Source organism: Girardinichthys multiradiatus, chromosome 5, assembly GCF_021462225.1.
Source record: "Girardinichthys multiradiatus isolate DD_20200921_A chromosome 5, DD_fGirMul_XY1, whole genome shotgun sequence".
In the NCBI taxonomy this organism is placed as follows: domain Eukaryota; kingdom Metazoa; phylum Chordata; class Actinopteri; order Cyprinodontiformes; family Goodeidae; genus Girardinichthys; species Girardinichthys multiradiatus.
In genome coordinates, this window is record NC_061798.1 from 50,564,370 (window position 1) to 50,579,900 (window position 15,531).

Sequence of the window (15,531 nt, forward strand, 5' to 3'; positions counted from 1 at the left end):
ACAAGAAAATTTTAACTTGCAATCACTCTCACCCTATGATCAACTGTCTAGAGGTAATAACGTCTAAATGGATGCAGCAAGGTTGGACAAGATAAAACTGCTGCTCATATGTACTGAAAATGGACATGCATAAAATCTAGTGAAGAATTGTAATGGTCCAGGATGATAATGGAACCAGAGTTAATTTTCCCAAATGGACCTGAGTTGAGAAAAAGTAATTAACATTCATCAGTACTGATGTGCTGCCTCTGATTTGCACAAAAAGCTTTTTCCGACCTACTTGAAAAAAACAGGGATTCTCATTTAACTGGCACCAAACCCAAGTCACTTCAGCTGCAGGACAGAAACGGTTCTGTTGGGACACCGCTCATTCTGTTCCCTGATTCACATGACAGAATGTAATGAGAGGAGTTCAAACCCTTTTCCACCAAACCTGAGCCAGAAATCTGGACATTTCCTGTTTAAAATGTTTCTGGGCAAAACAACCGAATCCTGAAGCAGGGAGGGGAACATGCCTGAGCGTCCGGTGAACACCGGCTCCATTTGATTACAGTGTTTAATGTAACAAATACATCAAATATGCCAGAACAGAAATGATCCAGATGTAGATGAGAAGGTGTCAACAGCAGCATGGAGGATTTTTTTCCCTTACTTTGAATAAATCATTGATGAGAAAGAGGAAAACAGCAATCGTCAGGAGGTTTTGATGGAAATTCTGCACATATAAAACTCAAAAAATGTCCCTTTTTGTTTAGTCTGCATACAACAGGTAAAATGTGGTAATACACTAACATTTTGTTTTTTTAGATGAGCTGTGAAATGCTTCCCAAATAGACCTTTTAAACAAAGCTGAACCTTAAAATAATGGTATTATATTGGTAGTAAGGCTAGTTAGCTCTAATCTGAGATGAATGGGGGAACTAACTCAAGCCTGTCAAAGCTAACAGAAAACCTTCTGTAAACTCAGCTCATCAATGAAGACTGTCAGAAATATGCGACAGTATTTTAATTCAGAAGAGTGGCTGTAATTATTTCAGTGAGCTTTAAATTTAACATGGATGCTTTTTGTTATTGTTGGTTTTTGCTTTGGATGAGGAAACTGAGATGAGCATTTGTAGGGTTACCAAACCCACCAAAGCTGACCTCTGTACAAATGTCATTATTCTGACCAAGACTTCAGGTGACATTGAACTAAATCACCTTTTAATTAAACAGACTCTGTTGGTGAGATTGTCCTAAATGCAATGAAGATGCTATGATAAGTTGTTGAAAACATTTTGTGAAAAATTTAATGCATGTAAAAAAACATGTCAAAATATTTTTTTTAAGTCAACCATTGTCTTTTTCTCCTGCTGAGAATATCTCTGTGCAGACCTCCAGATGTCACTGATGGTTTTAAATGTATTTTTTAAATAAAGACGTAGCAAAAACTCTGATTCCGAGGCTTCTGAGAGCTTTGACGATGAAGTGATGAAGGAGATATGGAGAAACCCAATGGCAACAACTGTTGTGCAGAGAGTCTCCGTCCACTGAGCTGAGGAGCAGAACATTCAGAAAAGGCGCCGAGTCCGTTTCACTGAGAGGTGACCCGAGGCCAAGAGTCTCATCAATTTATCGCAGGCTGTTTTCAGGCATCAGAACCTGTTGGACCTTGAAGTCCTACTTCTGGTAAATTCTTCATTTCTTTTCAAAACTTTTTCCAGAGTTAGGTTTGGTGTTTAGAAAATTCAAATTATCCACGTAAACTGTGAGTTTATCATATGATATTAAATGTTTATCAGCTACAGGAAACAGTCATCAGTCAGTCATTTTCTACCGCTTATTCCATAGTGGGTCGTGGGGGAGCTGGTGCCTATCTCCAGCAGTCTATGGGCGAGAGGCAGGGTACACCCTGGAGAGGTCGCCAGTCCATCGCAGGGCAACACACCAACAACACACTCATTCATACACCTAAGAGCAATTTAGAGTGACCAATTATCCTAACAGGCATGTCTTTGGACTGTGGGAGGAAGCTGGAGTACCTGGTGAGAACCCACGCATGCACAGGGAGAACATGCAAACTCCATGCAGCAAGACCGCCGGCTGAGAATCGAACCCAGGACCTTCTTGCTGCAAGGCAACAGTGCTACAAACTGCACCACTGTGCAGCCCGGCTACAGGAACCCTGAAGGTTAATTCTCAAACTATTTTAGATTCCCCTGAAAGCAGGTGGATTTAATGTTTGTTTGTTTAAGTCATATTAGTTAATTAATTATTATATTAATGTGATTATTAATATTTTGGTGTTAATATTGTGATTCTGGGAAAAATTATACAGGTCCTTCTCAAAATATTAGCATATTGTGATAAAGTTAATTATTTTCCATAATGTCATGATGAAAATTTAACATTCATATATTTTAGATTCATTGCACACTAACTGAAATATTTCAGGTCTTTTATTGTCTTAATACGGATGATTTTGGCATCCAGCTCATGAAAACCCAAAATTCCTATCTCACAAAATTAGCATATTTCATCCGACCAATAAAAGAAAAGTGTTTTTAATACAAAAAACGTCAACCTTCAAATAATCATGTACAGTTATGCACTCAATACTTGTGCATAACAGGCTGCAATCAGCCTGTGGCACTGCTGAGGTCTTATGGAGGCCCAGGATGCTTCGATAGCGGCCTTTAGCTCATCCAGAGTGTTGGGTCTTGAGTCTCTCAACGATCTCTTCACAATATCCCACAGATTCTCTATGGGGTTCAGGTCAGGAGAGTTGGCAGGCCAATTGAGCACAGTGATACCATGGTCAGTAAACCATTTACCAGTGGTTTTGGCACTGTGAGCAGGTGCCAGGTCGTGCTGAAAAATGAAATATTCATCTCCATAAAGCTTTTCAGCAGATGGAAGCATGAAGTGCTCCAAAATCTCCTGATAGCTAGCTGCATTGACCCTGCCCTTGATAAAACACAGTGGACCAACACCAGCAGCTGACACGGCACCCCAGACCATCACTGACTGTGGGTACTTGACACTGGACTTCTGGCATTTTGGCATTTCCTTCTCCCCAGTCTTCCTCCAGACTCTGGCACCTTGATTTCTGAATGACATGCAGAATTTGCTTTCATCTGAAAAAACTACTTTGGACCATTGAGCAACAGTCCAGTGCTGCTTCTCTGTAGCCCAGGTCAGGCGCTTCTGCCGCTGTTTCTGGTTCAAAAGTGGCTTGACCTGGGGAATGCAGCACCTGTAGCCCATTTCCTGCACACGCCTGTGCACGGTGGCTCTGGATGTTTCTACTCCAGACTCAGTCCACTGCTTCCGCAGGTCCCCCAAGGTCTGGAATCGGCCCTTCTCCACAATCTTCCTCAGGGTCCGGTCACCTCTTCTCGTTGTGCAGCGTTTTCTGCCACACTTTTTCCTTCCCACAGACTTCCCACTGAGGTGCCTTGATACAGCACTCTGGGAACAGCCTATTCGTTCAGAAATGTCTTTCTGTGTCTTACCCTCTTGCTTGAGGGTGTCAATAGTGGCCTTCTGGGCAGCAGTCAGGTCGGCAGTCTTACCCATGATTGGGGTTTTGAGTGATGAACCAGGCTGGGAGTTTTAAAGGCCTCAGAAATCTTTTGCAGGTGTTTAGAGTTAACTCGTTGATTCAGATGATTAGGTTCATAGCTCGTTTAGAGACCCTTTTAATGATATGCTAATTTTGTGAGATAGGAATTTTGGGTTTTCATGAGCTGTATGCCAAAATCATCCGTATTAAGACAATAAAAGACCTGAAATATTTCAGTTAGTGTGCAATGAATCTAAAATATATGAATGTTACATTTTCATCATGACATTATGGAAAATAATGAACTTTATCACAATATGCTAATTTTTTGAGAAGGACCTGTATTTGATCACATTTCTTTCCTGATGTCTGTGATTTCGGCTCCCTGACAAAGAGAATTTAGATTTTAGACAAACTGAATATTAAAGATTCAAGACAGAGAAAATATGTTTGTAATTAGACTAATAGGATTTTAATGTGAATGACATTTACCCACCTATTATGATTTTGCTACAGCATGATGCACTGTCATGAAATGAAAAAAATCAATAACTGGACTTTTAGGGCAAACCTTGGCAAATCATGCAGAAAGCAGCTGTTTAAAGGGAGAATATTTTATTTAGTGTGCAAATGTATAAAGTCAAATAATAATTAAATAAGTTAAATTGCCTTTAACATCTCCTTGTTCTTTCTATGTGTCTGATACTGCTCAGATCATAACTCTTAAAACAGAAAGCTTTGTTTCCGCATGCACCCTTTAGAAAATCCAGATCTAATCTTCCAGGGATGGGAAAGATCAGAGAAATAAGACAGCGACTTGGAAGAAGAACATTGGTGTTCAGAACAGTGATTCTGTTCCACATTTTAAAATGGTGAGCTATCAATATGAATCTGTGCAGGCCAAACATTTTAGGTTAGGTTTATCCAACTCTGTGTAATACCATCTTTTCAAACCACTGGCAAAGTGCAGAGCTATCTACCAGTTACCTTAACTGGCAATGGAGTAGATTACTTTTGACCTTTGGCTACTTCCTTTCTATTGTTCATCTCTAAATAAATATTTGAAATGACAAATCTCAAAAGTTTTTGTTTCCTTTTCTCACCCTTAGAGTTAACTTCAGTTATTAATTTACTAAGAGAGTAAATTATGATTCATCATATATTACAGAATCAATGTCCTAGAAAGACCAATGTATCATGATGTTAAGGTTTTCTATTGGATTTGCATATTTTGTTTTGCTTTAGTTAGATTTCTGTGTATTTTGAGTGGTTCTGGTCTTGTATTCTTCCTGGTCACCTCCTCATTGGTCTAACTTCCAGCCCTCCACACCTGTGTCCAATCTGGACAGCCTCTACTCATTTAGTAACCACCATTTCAGCTCATTGTCAGATCTTCTGGTTTTCTTCCTGTTGACAGTGGGTTTTTGTGTTCCTGATCATTAGTTTGACAGAAGAAAATAGATTTTTCTTATGCTCATGTATGTGGAGCCATAAGATGAGTAACAAACTAAAACAAATGATTTTAACCATTAAATGACCCAAACCTGGAAATCCAATCAACTGACATCCTTTCATCAACATGAATATTTTGTCTTAACTGTCTTGGTGACTTCTACATATGAACAAATGAGGAGCTCTGTTCTGAGCATCTTCCTGACAAGCCAGAACAATGAGTCGGACATCAATACAATCAGCTGTAAATGACATTTCACAGTCTGTCAGACAAGCTGTGAGGAGCAAACAGCTCATACAGACAAACATTTATTTATTGAATTCAGAGCAGGATACAAACCACGAACCGTACCTTTCTCTTGTTGTTAGGACTCACATACAGATAACTGAGGATCGTCTTTGCCCCCACTTTGTCGTTCAGCTTCTGGTACGTTGCTCCGTAGTCAGTTGACCTGAAATTTAATCAGAAATGTCTGATGAACACATTGGTGAATTACCTGCTGCAATTAAACGTTTTCCTCTGAGAGTTGGGAATGCGAGAGCAGAAGAGATGAGGTCCCCTTTTATGGAAGCAAATCGTTACCATATTTCAAATGAAAAAGCATTTCCAGAAATGCTTTTTCATTTTAAGAATGTGGCTGCATTGTTTGACCCATAAATAAAATTAGTAATCAATCATACTATTTGCATTTTCTTCTTCATGACTGCACATTTTATGCCATAATCAAAAAGAAAACAAAGCAGACATTGTTTTTTCGTTTTCGTGGTCTGCCCGCAAAGTACTGCCCAGAACTCGAAAACGAAAAAGCATTCCGAGCGGCGGGCGGAGCAGAGTGACGTCAGCAGCTGCTCTTCCTCAGCTCCCTGCTGACCGAGCTACCCATCTTGTTCGGTAGGGGGCGCTGTGTACGTCTGCATTGCATTACATTGCAAACGTGCCGAGAAATTGATTGAATTGCAGCAGAGCCGAGCTCAATTTGTGGCAGTGGCAGGAAGAACTGGTAGTTCCGGTGGCAGGCAGAACTGGTAGTTCTGGTGGCAGCCTTATGGCCTGGGACATCCAGCGTGTTTGTAAGCATTTATTTATAATTTTCTGTGAGTGACAATTCAGGATAGCCGCTCTATAATAAACCGGCTGTTTGTGCAATAAATCTTCGTCATCCTTTCAACACGTCACACATACACATAGTGCTATTTATTTTCCATGTCAAGTAAATACAATCACCTTATGTTATGGGTCTAAAGCTGTTTATTAAATAATAATCAATAATGAAATCATTATTTAAAGGTAACAGGCTATAACAACAATGACATCCCATTTGCCGATAATCAGCATCAACTTCCACAAAAACAGCGGCAACCGCATTGGCAAACTTTTACGGCCGGTCTGGCACCTTCTGGTATCCTCGCGGAATCCCCTGCCACCCTGCAGCAGGCTGTGGCAGTTCTGGTGGCAGCTTCAGTGGCAGGCGGTGGCGGAACTGCCACCGCCTGCCACCGAACAAGATGGGTAGCTCGGTCAGCAGGGAGCTGAGGAAGAGCGGCTGCTGACGTCACTCTGCTGCGCCCGCAGCTCGGAATGCTTTTTCGTTTCCAAGTTCTGGGCAGTACTTTGCGGGCAGACCACGAAAACGAAAAAGCAATGTCTGCTTTGTTTTCTTTTTGATTATAGCATAAAATGTGCAGTCATGAAGAAGAAAATGCAAAGAGGATTATTGATCACTAATTTTATTTATGGGTCAAATAATGCAGCCACATTCTTAAAATGAAAAAGCATTTCTGGAAATGCTTTTTCATTTTCAAATTTTACATTTCAAATTGAATATTTGTATCTATTTGCTGGGGTACATTTTGAAAAATAAATCTCAAATGTCTTTTTCATTTTCATTTTAATTAAGTGAAAGAATGAGCAGTCTTGAAGAAGAAAATTAAAATGCAAATAGGATTATTGATAAGGGTCAAACAATGCAGCCACATTCTTAAAATGAAAAATCATTTCTGAAAATGCTTTTTCATTTGAAATATGGTAACGATTTGCTTCCATACCCTTTGGTTTTAGTGTAACAATGCAAAACTCAGCAGGAGCTCGCAGAGCTACACCTTGGTTTTCTTAAAAATGTACACAATGTTCAAAGATTAAACAACATATCTTAGCACATCCTCTGCAGAGCTTTATGTCAAAACAAACACTTTGAGATGGCTGAAATGAAACTTTCAGATGATACTGAAATCATATACATGTGCAGTTACATGTAAAAAAGTATTTGCATTGGTTTATGGTCACAATCAAATGTTTCAGACCAGGCAAATTTTAATTTGACAAACAGATAACCTCAGTCGTTACAAAATGCATTTTTCAAATTGTAATTTTTTTTTATTAAGGAAAAGTTATCCAGCTATCCAAAACATTCTGGCCCTATGTAAAAAAAAAAAAACAGAATGCTCCCTCACAAATATTAGACCCATCCTTGGCAGCAACAACTGCCATTAAGTAGTTGTCAGAGCTGGCAGTGAGTCTTTCTCATCGCAGTGGAAGAATTTTGACCCACTCTTCTTTGAAGAATTGTTTTATTTCAGGGACAATCAAGGAGTTTTAAGCAACCTGACTCTTTAAAGTCCAGCTACATCATTTAATTGTGCTTTAAATCTGGACTTTGAATATTCCAAACTAAAACGTTCAATTTGTTTGTTTTTTGTTGTTCTTTGTGAGCCATTCAGACATGGAATTGAATGTGTTAACTGGATCATTTTCTTCCTGAACGTCACAAACTGATGACTGGTCATTTTATTGCAAGTGTTTCTGCTTTCACCGTAAAAATTTATGATTCCATCAGTTACGGTAGGCGGTCCAGGTCCTGAAGCAGCAGAGCAGGCCCTGACCAACACACTGCCACCACCATGCTTGACTGTAGCTATGGTGTTCTCTTTCTAAAATGTTGTAGTTTTACACCAAATTTGGCCGACATGGTCCAAACCTTTCTCACAGTTGTTCTGTTTCAGACATTTGTTAGAGATTAGAGAACATTAGTGAACAAACAGCATGAAGAAGACCAAACAACACAACAGGCAGGTCAGGGAGAATGTTGTGGAGAAGTCTTAGCAGGGTTAGATTCTAAAAAAATATCCCAGGCTTTGAACATCACACAGGCCTCTGATCAATCCATCATCTGAACATGGAGAGAGGATGAATCAACTCCAGACCTACCGACACATGGACGTCCACCTAAACTGACCAGCTGGGCAAGGAGAGCAATAATTAAGAGGCAGCCAATACACATATGGTTACTCTGGGTGAGCTGCATAGATACACAGCTCATGTGTGAGACAATATGTCAACATAATGTCTATCTTTCATGCACTTTACAAAACTGACCTAAATGTCTGGAAGAACACCATTGTTGAAAGGAAGCTAAAGAAGTCCAGTTTTCCACAAGGCATGTAGGGGACACGACAAACGTGGAAGAAGGTGCTCTGCTCATATGAGACCAAAACAAACCTTTGTGGTGTACATGAAAGATGCTATATGTGGCAAAAAGGTAACACTTCATATCACCCTGAATATTCCATACCCACTACAAAACATGATACGGGCAGCATCAGGCTACTTGTGGCTAAAAGTTGATGATCTCGGCTACTGTGGGGCAACGGGGGCTCGGGTGGTAGCGGGTCGTCCTGTAACCGGTGGGTTGATGGTCAGCTTCATCCGTCTCAGTCATTGTGTCCTTGTAACTGACCACTTTCAGTGTGTGAATGTGTGTATAATTGGGTGAATGACTGACTGTAGTGTAAAGCCCTTTGGACGCCTCGGACTTGATGAAAGAGCGATCCATACAAGTGCAAACAATTAACCATTTACCCTGTTAAGTCTAGTTTGTAAAGAAGAATGGTCAAAAACTTCAGTTTTTTAAGTGCAGAGCTGCTGAAATTCTCCAAATATTTTCAAAAATTTGTCAAAATTGATCTGAAAATCATGTATATATCTTGTACATTAAGGGTTATAAATGTGATTAAGAGATTTACAGGCACTGCTAGTTTTGTTGTTTCTGTTTGTGTAAAGGTCTGGTCTGTCAAAGAAGAGAAATATCATTACAGCATATTTCAGTGGCTTCTGAGTAAGATTGAGGTTATACTTGAAGTATACTAATGTGTTCTCAGGCTGTGACACTGACTGGTTTCACAGGACAGTGAATCATTCTCTAAAATGCTTTTAGATACGTTCTTTTCATTCACTTTGTTTCTACCTGAATTCATTCCTGTACTTATGATGGATTTTTCAAATTCCACTGTGGTTTCCTGCTAACTAGTTTTGTGTCAGGCTTGTAGAGCAATTTGGTACAACGTAGTTGTTTTAAATGTGCATTAGAAACAAAGTTGGCCTTGACCTTGCAGCAGTCTTTAAAATCTTACAGCAGATTTATGATGGACTTAAATTGAAATTAAATTAGACCACAGAAATGAAAAAAAAAATTTAAGTTTGACAATCAGATCTAAAATTAAACTTTTAGTTTTGGTGGTATAATAGTCTAAAGGAAAAGTTTAAACTGATTATCCAGCTGCTCTGGAATAAAGAACAGACAAAGTCTGCAGGAGACTACTGTTGTACTTTGGATCACTCAGAATGGAAATCTTTGTTGTTATGGAAGAAATTGTTTAAGTTTTGCATTTGATTAATTAAAATAGTATAATAATAGCACAATAATAACTGCAAAGATTCATAGATAATCATTAAATAATAGTATAATAACAGTATAATAGTTAAGGTAAGTCTTCTGTACTCTTTTCCCATCTTTCTGTAAAGCATATAACATTTCCTTAGGTATAAATGGTGCTATACATATAGACTTGCTTTGCCAAGATGATCTCTTGTGCAGTTCTTGGATTCAAAGCTTTGCAACAGAAGCCAACAGGATGCACTTTTTTCTTTTCTAAGGACATTTCAACTTTTCTGAAAAGGCTTATTGAGTTCAAACCAACTTTGGCTTTTCAATATTTTGAGAATCTTTAAAAAGCTGCCCTTAAACACAGAAGATATGTACACACACACACACACAGGCACACACAATATATATATATATATATAAATAGTATATATACACTGCTCAAAAAAATAAAGGGAACACTTAAACAACACAATATAACTACAAGTAAATCAAACTTCTATGAAATCAAACTGTCAACTTAGGAAGCAACACTGATTGACAATTAATTTCACATCTTGTTGTTCAAATGAAAAAGACAACAGGAGGAAATCTTTGGTGATTATCAAGACACTCAATAAAGGAGTGGTTCTGCAGGTGGGGACCACAGACCACTTCTCAGTACCGATGCTTTCTGGCTGATGTTTTGGTCACTTTTGAATGTTGGTGGTGCTTTCACACTCGTGGTAGCATGAGACGGACTCTACAACCCACACAAGTGGCGCAGGTAGTGCAGCTCATCCAGGATGGCACATCAATGCCAGCTGTGACAAGAAGGTTTGCTGTGTCTGTCAGCGTAGTGTCCAGAGCCTGGAGGCGCTACCAGGAGACAGGCCAGTACACCAGGAGACGTGGAGGAGGCCGTAGGAGGACAACAACCCAGCAGCAGGACCGCTACCTCCACCTTTGTGCAAGGAGGAACAGGAGGAGCACTGCCAGATTCCTGCAAGATGACCTCCAGCAGGCCACAAATGTGCATGTGTCTGCACAAACGGTCAGAAACCGACTCCATGAGGATGGTATGAGGGCCCGGCGTCCACAAATGGGGGTTGTGCTCACAGCCCAACACCGTGCAGGACGCTTTGCATTTGCCAGAGAACACCAGGATTGGTAAATTCGCCACTGGCGCCCTGTGCTCTTCACCGATGAAAGCAGGTTCACAGTGAGCACATGTGACAGACGTGACAAAGTCTGGAGACACCGTGGAGAGCGATCTGCTGCCTGCAACATCCTTCAGCATGACCGGGAGTGGGTCAGTAATGATGTGGGGTGACATTTCTTTCTCCATGTGCTCACCAGAGGTAGCCTGACTGCCATTAGGTACCGAGATGAGGTCCTCAGACCCCTTGTGAGACCATATGGTGGTGCGGTTGGCCCTGTGTTCCTCCTTATGCAGGACAATGCTAGACCTCATGTGGCTGGAGTGTGTCAGCAGTTCCTGCAAGATGAAGACATTGAAGCTATGGACTGGCCCGCCCGTTCCCCAGATTGAGCACATCTGGGACATCATGTCTCGTTTCATCCACCAACGTCACGTTGCACCACAGACTGTCCAGAAGTTGGCGGATGCTTTAGTCCAGGTCTGGGAGGAGATCCCTCAGGAGACCATCCACCGTCTCATCAGGAGCATGTCCAGGTGTTGTAGGGAGGTCATACAGACACATGGAGGTCACACACAATACTGAGCCTCATTTTGACTTGTTTTAAGGACATTACATCAAAGTTGGATCAGCCTCTAGTGTGTTTTTCCACTTTAATTTTGTGTGTGACTCCAAATCCAGGCCTCCATTGGTTAATAAATATGATTTCCATTGATGATTTGTGTCTGATTTTGTTGTCAGCAGATTCAACTTTGTACAGAACAAAATATTCAATGAGAATATTTCATTCATTCAGATCTAGCATGTGTTATTTGACTGTTCCCTTTATTTTTTTAGCAGTGTATATATATATATATATATATATATATATATATATATATATATATATATATATATATATATATATATATATATATATATATATATTCATTGGACTGATCTTTGATATATCATGTGAGCAATGGGAACCAAAGTCAAGTTCCAAAGTCAAATTACTCACAAACCATAAAATCTGATCCATAACAGCTGGTTCTGATTCTGATTATGTTGTACATCTCATCTCATACGTGATGGGCTCACACTGAACCATAAGACAATAAGGCATAATAGCTTAATAACCCTAACCCACAGCGCAACAGTGACAGCTTGAGGTGGGGTTTCATGCCATAACTTCAGCCGTCAGTCAGTCAATTGAAGCACAACAGCTTTCGTGTTGAGTAAGGCGAGGCCGAACAGAGTGGAGCCGTGCAGTGTTGGAACCGTAAATGGAAAAACGACATTAGAGGGAGTGTTTAGGCATTGTTCCAGAGATGAAGGGGAAACTCTGTAGAACCTATAGTTTCATGTGTTGTTGTTAGTAAAGGACCAAAGGGCAGAAACGGACTGTGGACTAATAAAAACCATAACCCAAACACACAAAGATCCTAACAGAGTCATACTTTGCCTTGAGTGTCCTGTTGCACGTCAATTCTATAATTTCCATCTGGAGATTTAAAGATGTTATCTTCATGCCAAAAGCAAATGGATCACGAGTTAGTGAAGTGCCATGTGAACTCATTGCATAAAATGTGCACTTGGTAACACACGGACTTGGTATGTTATTGCTTGGCAAAGCGTTTTCTTGTTGCGTTTTATTTTCTCACAAGCGCAGATTGTGCATCTTAGGGAGAGACTAAATGAATGGATGCCTTCACCTTGATAGAAAATATTAGGAAAATATAAGATTGACAAAACTAGATCTATCCATTCATCAATTGTCTACCGCTTATCTGGGGTCAGGTTGCAAGGGCAGCAGCCTAAGCAGAGAGACATAGACTTCCCTCTCCCCAGCCACTTGGGCCAGCTACTCCGGGGGAATCCCAAGGCGTTCCCAGGCCAGTGGAGAAAGATTGTCCAGCATTTCGTGGGTCTTCCTCTGGGCCTCCTCCTGGGGGGACGTGCCCGGAACACCTCACCAGGGAGGCGTCCAGGAGGCATCCTAACCGGATGTCCGAGCCACCTCAACTGGTTCCTCCTGACGTGGAGAAGTAGCGGCTCTTCTCTGAGTCCCTCCCGGATGGCCGAGCTTCTCACCCAATCTCTAAGGGAGAGCCCAGACACCCTGCGGAGGAAACATATTTCAGACGCTTATATCCAAGATCTCGTTCTTTCGGTCATGACCCAAAGCTCATGACCATAGATAAGGGTAGGAATGTAAATCGACCAGTAAATCGGGAGCTTCGCTTTTTGACTCAGCTCCCCCTTCACCACGTCAGACCAGTACAGCGCCCGCATCACTGCTGACGAAGCACCAATCCACCTATTGATCACCTGCTTCATTTTTCCCTCATCCGTGAACAAGACCCCAAGATACTTGAACACCTCCACTTGAGGCAGGACCTCCTCCCCGACCCGGAGAAGGCACTCTACCCTTTTCCGGCTCAAGACCATGGCCTCGGATTTGGAGGCACTGATTCTCATCCCGGCCCCTTCACACTCGGCTGCTCCAGTGAGAGCAGTGGATCACGACCTGATGAAGCCAATAGGACCACATCATCCGTAAAAAGCAGACGCAATCCTAAGGCCCCCAAAACGGATCCCCTCAACACCTTGGCTGCACCTAGAAATTCTGTCTATAAAAGTTATAAACAGAATTGGCGACAAAGGGCAAAATTGGTGGAGTTCAACACTCACCGGAAGCAAGTCCGACTTACTGCTGGCAATGCGGACCAAGCTTTGACACCGGTCATACAGGGACCTAACAGTCCGTATCAAAGGGCCTGGTACCAAATATTCTCTGAGTACACCCCGCAGGATTCCCTGACAGACACGGTCGAACGCCTTCTCCAAGTCCACAAAGCACATGTAGACTGGTTGGGCGAACTCCCATGCACCCTCCAGGACTCTGCTGAGGGTGTTGAGCTGGTCCAGTGTTCCACGGCCAGGACGAAAACCACACTGCTCTTCCTGAATCCGAGGTTCAACTATCCGATGGACCCTCCTCTCCAGAACCCTGAATAGACCTTACCAGGGAGGCTTAAGAGTGTGACTCCCTTATGGTAGGAAAACACTCTATGGTCCCCCCTTTTGATTAGGGGGACCACGACCCCAGTCTGCCAAAAATAGATCTTTTGCATATTTAGAGCTAAAATAAAATAATATGTTTAATTTTTTTTAAAACTCAAATTCAAACTACAAACATTTGCTGCAAGGTTTTCTGTTTAATTACACATTATGTTTTTCTGTTACTATATTTTTCAAGTTTTTCGTTAAACACATTTTGACCCTTATGCTTCATCTCAGAACAATGCTCAGCAGTCCATTCTTATCTAAAGGATTAATGACAGTCTTGAGGCCATGACATCAGGTCCTGGTTTCATCTTCTGGACTCAATCTTTATGCCCAATTATTCAGAAAGTGTTTTGAGACCATCCTCTCTGGCTCACTTAGAGCTGTTTCCTACTGGAAACATTTCACCTAAATATTTTGTGCCATACATTTTGGAAAATAAGACTAGTCATTTTGAAAAGGAAGTTATAGACTCAAGAGAGAACCCTGCCCCCAAATATGTGACATCAGCAGGAAGTCATGTTTGTCTTCCTCCAAGTGTTTTACCACTGAAAGAAATTTCTTAAGCTGCATTTTACTAAGGGGTCTTACACCAATGTCCCCCCTGGGACGAAATGTAATTACCAGCTCTATCCTGTTCACCGGAGAACCTTACATCTGATCTCACAGACAGAGATGGCTTATATGATATTTTTGAAGGCACCTTTTGTAAGAGAAAAACTAAAACTCACTGATAATCAGACTCATGAAGAAATCTTTGGTGAAATCTCTGATGCAGCGATAATTGAGGATCACCTGAATCCTTCTCTTCTTTTGCACACTTACAATGGAATTGTGTTAAGATTAATATCTTCCCAAAAGGTTTTTCTTTTAAAACATTCCTGAACTACTTTTTATCTAAAGATTAAATGCAACAGTCTGACTGAAAAAGTGTGTCATCATGCAGAAAGATGTTTAAACTGTAGAGATTCAGATAAAAAGTTGACACATTGACATTAAAACTGAATGGCTGGATGAGTTTTATTGACATGAATAAATAATTGCCTTGATTCCTTGAAGGAACATATATTTTTCTCCAGCACTAGTTTATATTTATGGGGGTCAGCGTATTGGAGTCAATTTGTCTTCTCCTGACCTAAAAAAAGAAAACACAGGACATCTATTTTTATCTTCATAAAGACACATACAGCCCAGACTAGATCTAATTTAACTTCCTGAACTTAGGGGTGATCCATGTACATTTCAATAGAGTATAATCAGAGAATACATTTGTTTCAGTTACATAAAAAAAAAATTTACTCAATCTTATTGAGCTTTCTTATATGAAACAAATACACAGTGTGCTATATTTTAACATTTATTTACATTTTAACATTTATTTCTGTTCATTTTACTGATTATGTCTAACAGATAATGGAGGCCCAAAATTGTATTCTTCAGAAAATTACAATATTACATCAAATAATAATAAACAAAAGGTTTCTAATAAAACAATTTTATGGCCATGTTATGACATGCAAATTCATAGGGGAAACTACTGACTTGAAAGCGAGCCACTGATGGCCATTACAAGGAGGATAAGGATAAGTTGTATTCAGAACCCACTAACCAGAGGCCAAGTTAAGACAAAGACGTCTAAAAAATTATTAATCTCCAAAAGGTTATTGCTAAAGAATCTGGCTGTTCAAAG

General features: G+C 40.5%; 1 protein-coding gene across 7 annotated transcripts in view; it reads right to left on the reverse strand.

Moving 5' to 3' along the window:
- The window catches only part of LOC124869076 (VPS10 domain-containing receptor SorCS1), a 261,180-nt gene that overhangs the window by 126,587 nt on the left and 119,062 nt on the right, over nt 1-15,531 (reverse strand). For all 7 annotated transcript variants that reach the window (XR_007038474.1, XR_007038475.1, XR_007038476.1 and 4 more), the window contains exon 3: nt 5,349-5,448. Coding sequence is in view for 3 of the 7 variants with exons in the window: in XM_047366801.1 (XP_047222757.1) it covers nt 5,349-5,448 (100 nt within the window). In the remaining 4 variants the exon portion in view is untranslated. The remainder of the gene's footprint in view (nt 1-5,348; nt 5,449-15,531) is intronic.